This window comes from Pseudorasbora parva, chromosome 7, assembly GCF_024679245.1.
Source record: "Pseudorasbora parva isolate DD20220531a chromosome 7, ASM2467924v1, whole genome shotgun sequence".
NCBI lineage: Eukaryota > Metazoa > Chordata > Actinopteri > Cypriniformes > Gobionidae > Pseudorasbora > Pseudorasbora parva.
The window spans coordinates 14,911,818-14,922,147 of record NC_090178.1 but is presented as its reverse complement, the minus strand read 5'-3'; the positions used below and the strand labels follow the sequence as shown (position 1 = coordinate 14,922,147).

At 38.0% G+C, this 10,330-nt stretch overlaps 1 protein-coding gene across 1 annotated transcript; it reads right to left on the bottom strand.

Annotated features, from left to right (window-relative positions):
• Positions 1–888: 888 nt before the first annotated feature.
• cd83 (CD83 molecule) lies at positions 889–5,499 on the bottom strand. Its single transcript, XM_067448271.1, has 5 exons — positions 5,307–5,499; positions 5,104–5,222; positions 3,291–3,531; positions 2,511–2,617; positions 889–2,412 (listed from the first exon to the last, which is right to left on the bottom strand). Exons 1-5 carry the CDS (start codon positions 5,497–5,499, stop codon positions 2,278–2,280), a joined length of 795 nt encoding a protein of 264 aa, XP_067304372.1. The 3' UTR covers positions 889–2,277.
• Positions 5,500–10,330: the final 4,831 nt, after the last annotated feature.

Below are 10,330 nucleotides of genomic sequence, written 5' to 3'. Positions count from 1 at the left end.
GCTACAACCAACCAGAGCAACAAAGGTGAAGCGGAGCTAGCTGACAGATTAAACTTCCGGTCGGCAAAACTCTGAACACATCTTCCCTTCTTAAGAATGACTTCAGTGCCGTTCTTTGTTCTTTTCTCAGAGAAAATCTTAACTCCAAGTCTTCCAGAGTCACGGTCAAAGCTGATTCAAAAGGCCGCCGTTCGCCAGTTTCTGTGTTTACTAGTAGCACGCAAGCGCAACTCTGCCGTCATTATGTTAAGCCACGCCCACCGACTCTATACACGATGTGATTGGCCCGACCAGAGTTTGGCTTTTACAGCTCAGAAGTGTATTGAGAGTTGCTAGACGACATTTGCGGCAGATTAGATTTGCTGCCGCTAGGGTGCGTCTAGATTTCTAGGCTATCCAAAGCGGTATTTGAGATGTTAGAGTGCATATAGAAACAAATTTTTAAGACATGGGTCGGTCTTGCACACTTACTTCCTGTCGCATGCACACCCTCTTAAGTCTGACTGCAATTCTGGGTATTTGGACAGGACATTTGTGTAAGCAATGAGCAAATGGCTTCTGTCAGGTTTGTTTGCCATGTGCCTTTTGTTTTTCTGTGTGCCACTTCTGTCAGTCTCTAGTCTTGGCCTTTGTTACTGGATTATTGGTTTATATGCCCCAACTGATGTTTTTTCCTGTTAGACATTGCTGTGTACTGTCTTGCCCTTCCTTAGTCTTTTTGGTTGTTTTCGTTTGTTTTTATTTTATTAGTAATGAAAAGCCCATTAAAAGCTCAGCTCTCAAGTCATCATCTGACAAAGTACTGTATTTAGATTTTGACGGTATAGATGTGAGTCTTCAGAACTTTAAAAAAAAAAAAAAAAAAAGGAGGAATAACTTTTAGAATAAGTCATGCACTTTATTCTATACTCAATACCCATTAACATACAATAACTCCATATCATAAACATAAAAAACATCCAGTTGGAGGTAGTTTTTCTTTCTTTTTTCTATAAGAATGATAGCATTAAAAAACATGATTTACAAAAACAATTTGACAGCATTTTGAAATCTGTATTCTGAGGACTTAGAAAATCCGTAAGCGTGCCTGGCAATAACACTGACCATCAAGCACAGCATTCAAAAATGCTCTGTATTTAGATCAGTCCTTCACGTCCATGGTGTTCACACTCACAAACAAGCAACCACAAATCGAATGCAGAATTCACACTTACAAATAAGTCAGATAGAATAAATTATATGCTTATGTACTGTCCGAGGAGAGGGCTCCTAGCTCTGTATTTGTCCGAACCCAGAGTACTCCCCCTGTATTCCTGACTTTGATAGGAACAAGCCAAGAGTTTGGAGTTGGGGTGGTGGAGGAATTCTGAAAACTGTCAATGAATGTTTGTGAGTCAACTAATATTGTCTTCATCTCATGCTGATAGGATGGACATGTGCTTTGACAGTCATTAAGCTCTGTGTTACTCTGGAGGTCCAGCAATCTGTAGTCAAGGAAAAGCCAATAACCTTCTTCTACATTATTGTACATGAAGGGAATCACCTTAGCTTTAGCATGGTTCTAGTACGCTAATTAAATGCCTAAATTCACATTGACTCTTATTTTGAAATGCCTGCGCCTTACCGTTGCAGTTGCAGGATGCTCATTTGAGTTCAGATCAGGGAGATAAAATATGCATTGTTACAACCGTCTAAGACATAAACATCTTAAGGAAACATTGTCATTATTCAACATAGTTTTTGTCGTCCAACACTAGTTTTTTTTAGTTATCGTCTCGTTTTCTTCTTTGAAAAATGAACACTGTTTCAGTGAAAGAGGACAGGGTTCCAGTTCTGTCGATGGGTCTCCTGCATCTGCAGTTGCCATGCTATCTTTTGAGTGAGTGTAGCTTAGTTAGAGTTAAGCATAGGGTTAGAGGAGGTTTACTCGCAGCACTTCAGCACGCTTGCTTAGCAAGCAACCGGACGTGACATTGGGGCGTGGCAGCATCGACGATTCCATTTTTTCGTCTGAGATTCCAAGTTCGAGATTGTGACTTAATTTAGCTTAGCAAGCAGGTTTGTATAAAACCAACATACCACTTCCAGTGCTTCTGTCAGAGGTCTTGCTCACTCTCTTGACTGTCTGTGTCCTGTGCACAAAGCTTTGTTTAACTTCTACTGAGCTTCTATGCTACATAATGTGCTTCTGTCAGGTGACTTCATCTTCCCTCTGTCGAGTGTCCTTGTCCTGAGCACAAAGCTTTATTTGGCTTTTATGTGGTCATGCGTTCACAATCACACAAACACTTCAGGTAATGTCTTGCAATCCAAACGATTGGTGACGATCAAGTTCTTGCCTTGATGTGGCATTTTCAGCAAAGAGTCTTTCATGAGCTTCTTGTTGCTTTGGTATACATTCCTTAAACAAACCTGTGGTAAACATGTATTTGGTGAATAGCTTAAAAATACACGCACATTATCTTGACTCAAAGTTTATAAATGCTGTATATATTAAATGAATTACTTACATAGCTTATGCAAAACATCAGGAGTGCCACACAGAGGACTGTGACAGCCACTACTACATAAATTGTATCACTTTCTTTCAATTCCATTTGCTCAGTTGTAAGATTCTCTAAAAATACAAAGCACATCAATATCAGATTGTTAGTTTGTCCACTTTCATCATTCATTGGCTGTTGAAGTAGACAAAATTGCCTTAACATCTGCCTTAGGAAGATTAATAATGTGTGAATGTTATAGACCCTTTTCACATTTCCGGGTTTCTCAGAGCGGAAGTCGTCATAGTTGGGTTAACTTTTATAGCGGTGAATAAGAGAATACATTAAATATATTTTTTGTGTCCCATCTGCTCAAATAGCAGAAAAAAGCAACAATAGTCATTTCACAACTTTCAAAAAAGGGAAAAAAATAGAGTGAGATTGATAATGGCAGTGAAAAGAGAGAAATGTATTTTTACCATCACTCCCATAAACGCTGTATTAGAAACACCCTCACAGCAGCGGTAACTTGATTTTATGTAATTTAATGCGAAAGTAATATATAATATATAATATAATACAAACTATTAGTGTTATAAATGTAAATATTTTTTTTTATGAAAATACAAAAAACACTGCAGGATTTATGATATTGATGAACGTTAAAAATGTGTCATCACAGTCTGTGAAAAGGGTCCATTACATTTAGATGCTTTAATTAATGTGCCTGATCACCCCAGTGAACTTACGTTTTTAAGCTTAAGTGTATAAATAGGTTGTGTGCCCATTATAAATTCCCACACTTACCATAAACGTTCAGAACGATTTCACCTTCCTGGTTCTGATGGCCAAGCGGAGCAGACAGAAAGCAGTTGTATATTCCACTGTCTAGCAAGGTTACATTAGACAGAAGGAGACTCTCTGTGCTCTCAATCAGCTCAACCTCTCTTTCGACACCTTTGTATTTTTCCACTTTGCCATTGTTTTCAGTTAACATTAGTTTCTTCATGACAAGACCAGTTAACCTTTGGGAAGACCCTTCAGCAACCTGTAAAACAGAGGTTTTAATTAAGTTAAATGACATCATTTAAACAACTCTCACACAACTACATCATATATGGACTGTTTGTAGAGTAACCTTACAAAAATGTCAATGCAAAAAAGTAGGCTACTGAAATACTTTCAAATGCACCTTCAATAGCCCTTTGAATTTAATTTTTAGCATATCCTGTCGCCAATTACGTTTACCTCCAGAGGGCGTAGTTCTCAGAGTAATAATGCATCTCAATTGACTTTATCCACTGCTCTCTGTCCTTAAGCGTTTTCGGGGTTGAGAGCTTATCAAAATTTAGATCTGGGTATTTTAGCTTGTTTGTACACTGTTTTTGTTATAAGTCAGAAATGACACAGAGGCAGCTTCACACAATACAAAGTCAGTGGAGAGGGTTGGATTGTTTCTTCACGTGATGTATCCGATTAACAGGAATGCGCGAACAAACATGGCGGCGTTCATCTCGCGTTATAAATCAAGATCATTTATAAAGGTTTTTAAACGACAAAACACATACACTTACACATATTTGAGAATCGGAATATCTTATAGTTTATGACATGGTAAGCAAATTTGTGAATATTTTTAATAAAAAACAAAATGAGTCACATGACGTCAGATATCCATGCCCTTAATTATGCAGAACTTTAAGGATTTATATAATGTAACATTCATTTTTGCACCACTTTGACAGTGAATAACTTTACATCTGGGGCGCTTAGACTCCATTTGTCCATTGTTTATTTCTAAAGAAACATGAAAATGTATAAAAGGCTCCATTACCTTGTATCTTACTCTATCGCCCCATAGAAGCTGTTTTTGTAAAAATAGGTTAACGACTGCGTCATAACCAACGCGACTGTCGCACAGTAGAGAAATTACCGTATAGACAGGAGGAGATGCTCACAGGCAATCTTTTACTGTCTGTTAGGCAGTCGGGGGGACGTGGAGACAAAGTCAAGGAAGAAGACTGGGGAGAAGCCCATAGTGAGCCAAAAAGCAATGGGACAAAACATTTAAATAACGTGATTCAGATTTCACTTCGCACAACTACTAGAAGACTTACAACTGTCAGACAGGTTGCTTACGTCACATCTACTTCGTCAAGCTCAGTCTGAGCCTGCGCAGTACGCTCAGCCATCAGGAAGTGAGTGTCTAATTGACTTCACATTTCACCGTTGAAATCTATGGGGTCGCTGTGTCCATTTCTTTTACTGTCTATGATCGGAATCCTATTGTTGACGGACACTACGTCCATATTTTTTTTACAGTCTATGATTAAACCTCACATATCACATTGACCTTTATTTGACAGAATAAAGTTTTTCAAATATCAATAATAATAATAATAATAATAATAATAATAATACGTTTCGTTGCTTAATGCTTTTTAAAAATGTAAAATTCAATTTACTTAGTAATTTCATGTGTAATATTTGTAATATCAATAGTGGTTATTGGAGCTAAAACGAACATCTAGTAAACAAAAGGACGTTACAGAAAAAAGGGGGAAAAAAAACACACAAAAAACATAGGCTGACAATAAAATATAAAAACTTAGAACTTTACCTTGTACCATGTCACCGAGCGGTACTGGACACCAGCCATAGATTTCGCCGCACATGGCAACACAGCGTCTTCACCAATGAGAGCGCTAATCTTAACATGCCGTTCACCCTCCGCCACAGCTGTAAATAAAAGACCTCATGTCAACCTGGATCCTGGATTCTTGAAAATACCCTCAGGAAATACGGTAACGGGTGGACTCTTACCTAAAGTTACAAGACAAACGATGAATTCTGAGAAGTGATGCATGGTTCTGGCAATTTGGTGTCGACACCCTGACGATATGAGCCTACAAGCTTGCTCTTTATACATGGCTTTTAGGGAAGTGGGGGAAATTCCCACGCGAGTGACTGACTGAAGAGAAAGTGTTAACGTTAGTGTAAGAGGTCTGTAGGGCATCTGATAAACCGGAAGAAGTGGGTTATCAGATGTGTGAAAACAGTTTACGTTAGGCAGGCACCTGCTGCTAAGAGCTCAACCAAGCGATGAGGATTAAACAACTCTTCGTGCGTTTAATATCGCTATCGTTCTTTGTTTGGCCTGGTAAGATTTAATTCATACAAAGTTCCATCGCTTCACATGTTGTCTCGACTTTAATCTCTGTGGCTTGTCGCATTCAAAACATAGAATGGCATTAGTGCGATGATAAATGACGCAACGCTTATTTTCAGTGTAAGAGGCACGAGACCGGACACGGGCTAATTTGTGCTATTCTGAATCATTTATTTATAACATTTTTACATGCACATGTAACGTTAATGTTTTTTCCATCAGTTTGGCTTTTTCTAGATTGTAAAGTTAATTCTGTCTTATTGTGAGGAACGCTGTTCTTCGAAATGTTTTAATTTCAACAATGCACCTTAATCTTGTGAAGTTATATGCAGTTAATTTTTGAAATATGTTTGGCAGAGAAAGTAAAATAGGCTTCAATAAATAATCGATTCACCTGGCTGGAAAATCCCCTTTTGGGGATTCCCCCATTACATAATGTTGTTGGAATGTGCGGTAGTTTCAGAAAAGCACTCTCTCAAGGGCGCAGCCATCTTTTCAGAAGTGAGGGGGACAGAAATGTCGTAATACCATTTTTTTTTTTTTTTTTGGACCAATATAATTTATGGCATCTCTTGCTTTTAATTGGGCAAGATATCAAATACACTGCTGAACAATAACCACTAATTAATATCTATAATATTATTCTCCTATTTGTTATGCCAAATTTATGATTGGTTTATATTCTACAAAGACTTGTGCATTAAGACTCCATAACTGAGTGTTTCACTCCCCCTTTAAAAGCTGCATTATTCATATGATAGCCTACTTTATTGTCTATAAATAGCCTTCATTGAGATGGCTTGAAAAACACAGACAAAGCATATATTGTCACAATCGTCTGATTGCCGTCGTCACGTTTCATAACTCATAACGATTGTTTTCCTTCAGCTGCAGCTCCAGCGTGACTGGATATTACCTACAAATCCACTTTTGGACTTTCTGTGAGAGAGTGCCCTCCTCATATTTAGATTCGAATAAAATGACAGGTCATGCATTGATTATTTTTTGTCTCTGAATTTAAATCTTGATGTATTCACATTGGTTTCTATGTAAATTCACTTGCCTGTGACCTCAAGAAGCGCGCTATCAACCGAGATTAAAGAAAGCTGTTTTTAGCGTCCCTGTTAACTTGCCCGCAGTCACGCAGGTAACGCCGGTTCGAATCCTGCTCGGAGCGGGTCGACTAGGATCAGTGAGAACCAGTAAAAGTGCGGGGGACGAAAATACATTTTATTAAAAGTGAGGGAGACATGTCCCCCGCGTAATCTACGCCCATGCACTCACTCACTCACTCACTCACTCACTCACTCACTCACTCACTCACTCACTCACTCACTCACTCACCCAATCAACTTTATTTATATAGCGCTTTTAATTATAATTGTTTCAAAGCAGCTTCAGTGTTAAAGGTCCCGTTTTCGCGATTCCATCTTTCAAACTTTAGTTAGTGTGTAATGTTGCTGTTAGAGCATAAATAATACCTGTAAAATTATAAAGCTTAAAGTTCAATGCCAAGCGAGATATTTAACAGAAGTTCCCTTTCAAAGCCTACAGCGAACGGCCGGTTTGGACTACAGCAGGAAGTGCAGGGATGCAATGACGTCACTAGAACCGTTTGTTGACTAACAAGAACACGCAAAATAGGGGGCGTGGTTTTGTTGCTCTCCCACGCGCGCATTCAGCGCTTGCATCTCCCCGTTATGGTAAGAGGCAGGACCTTTCCAGGCAAAGTGCGCTAAGCTGCTGTCCAATCACAACACGGGAAGCGCTGGCCCAATCAGAACTCGTTACGTATTTCTGAAGGAGGGACTTCATAGAACAAGGAAATCATCAGGCCGTTTTTAGGACAGAGGAAACAGCGGTGTGCAGATAAGTAAATTGTGTGAAAAATACTGTGTTTTTACATGCGGAACATGAACTCATGTTATACTGCACACTGTAAACATAATCAAAGCTTCGAAAACACGCGAAGAACGGGACCTTTAAACAGGACAATATTGCAACAAAATTTGATTTGGCTGTGCAGGTGCTCCGGAGAAAAACAGTGATGTTATCAGCTCATTTAAATTTATCATACAGTGACAATGTCATCACTATCATGATTGACAGCTGAGATTGACGGCTTCTCTAAGTGAAATTGTCATCGAGGCACTAACAGACTTTTCTCAGGATTTGAGGGAGGGGAGAGGAGCTTCAGCTTTAACTTCAACAGTTCCATAACTGTTTATTTCACACCGGCATAATGAATGGCTCTGCATCTGTGAGAGTGTGGGTGGCTTTTAATATGGTGCCTCTACTTCCTGCTCTCTACTGCCCAACTCCGGTCCCTAAATCACTACTGAGACTCTGTCCCAAATCTGCGCAAGATTTCAGCCCCGTGTGCTGGCCTCTGGAGGCTTCAACTGTCATCAGTGGAAGCCAATAAAGTCACATTGTCCATAATTTTTTACGTTCTATGCTACAGTACCGTTAATAAATTGTAGCTCAACCACGAATAGGATTTCTACCTGAGTCCTGTCAAATTATTTTCCACTGGCTGTGAAGGTGAAGACAACAACTCCCATGATTTTGTAAAAGCAAGGCATCATCAAACTACACCTTTGTTTTGAATGTGACATCTAGCAGCAAAAAATACATATTGTGCCTTTAAATATCAGGTTGTGATTATTCTAGATTGCAACCGATTTACTAATCCAGACTATAATGTGCGCTAACAAAGTAAATAGGGTCAGTTTTGATTTTAAAGAGATTTTATTCCTCTTGTCCCTCAGTGTGCACTATAGTCACAGAGACGACACAGAACTACAACTGCACGGAAGAATTACATCATGTAGAATCTGAATATGCGATCCAGAACCCAGACTGTGAGCAGTATTGGTCAGCAAAGGACCTTGTGAGTAGAATGTAAATTTAGATTCTGTATATAAACAAAAGCTGTAGCTCTGGAAAAAATGACAAGACCACATAACATTGATTTTTTTTAATGTTAAGTGGTCTCTTTATTTTTTTACAGAGCTGTATATCTTTGCTTACTGACTTTCATGCTGTTTCTTCAGTCCATTGGAACGTTTTTGAGATCCATCCCGGAGTGTCACAGTCCATGCAAAGAGTTGTTCCCTGGGAGAATTGTACTGTGGAAATGTCTCAATATCACCCTGGCTGTAATATGCTCAAAACAAGTGAGTAATTTTCTGTGCATCACATCTTTTATGAATCTGCATTTAAATAGCACTAACCAGAATGTACATCTTTTTAAATTGTAAAGGATCAATTGACTGAATATCGTGTGCAATTTCATGGTAAGTTTACCATTTTCTACCAAGAACATATTGTTTGTTGGCGGGTAACAAGTTGATGCTTTTACTCATTTTTTTTTTTTGTTATTTAGGTTTACCCAAAATGGTCCCTCAAACACTGCACAACCCTGTGAAGAGAGAACGCATTGGTAATAAAAATCAATCACTCTGTGTGTGTGTGTGTGTGTTGTGTTGTAGGTGGTTGTAGGGGATCAACCATTAAAAACACTGTTAAGTGGTTGGTGTTGGTGTAATTTCAAAGGATTTCCCTGTTTATGTCTTTTTTTTTTTTTTTAGGTATTTTCCCGGCCATCGCCTTGCTGGTCGTGGCCATTGCCTGCCTGCTAGTTGCTGAATGTGCCAACAGAAACAATCTAGTAGCTACCCACTAAGATAAGGGATGAAGAGAGCCTTCAGTAGATTATCTATACCTTTTAAAGTTATTTATTTTTTTCGTTTATTAGCTTCATCACGGCAGGGACTCATTTGTATATAGCATAGGAATTGGAGAAAATAAAAAATGTTCTACCGATAGCCGATTATTCAGAATGATTCAGAACTAATGCTGCAACTGTACAGGAACCCCTCTCATTTGGAACATTAATCAGCTGCTATATATATTTTCAGATATAATAATTAATTACACTCAAGCCTTTAATAGTATTTAAGTGATGCTAATACTTTTATGTCCACATTTATTCTCAAGTGTTAATGGAGACGCAGGAAAACACTTTGGGGTTTGATGTCTCACCCTCTGACCCTTTTTTGAAAGGTGCAGTTGATTTTTATGCTGCCCCAAAAATGACACTGCATATTAATGCTTTAACTAAAATAATACTTAAAAAGTTTATGTACACATAGCTAAGTGTACATGGAGACGCATTAAAACACTTTTGGATTGGATGTCTCAACCTCTAACCTATTATAGTTATGCTGCCCATGAAAAAGACATGCATTATAGTATTAATATAACTAAAGCAATATGTAACAAATTTATATGCTAAGTGTAATTGAGAACTATGAAAACACTTCAGTTGGGTTTGATGTCTCACGCTTTTACCATTGTGCAATATATAATTATGCTGCCCATAAAAAACATAATAAAAAAAAAACATACATAGCATAGTTCTGTATTAATTTACTTTTTTTTGTTTTGTTTCATATCTACCTCTGATGATTGTATGTTTCAGTGCTAGTCGTGTTAGGGGTGACTGGACTGGTACATAAAGTTCAAGACATTTCGTTTAAGTATTTGTACAGAATGTTTTAATGTTTTTTTTTTTTATTGATTTTTTTTAAATACATTTTTTTAGATATTTATTTTAAATTTTAATATAAAACTTAAAATGATATACAGTTCCTTGCATTATATACAAAATATC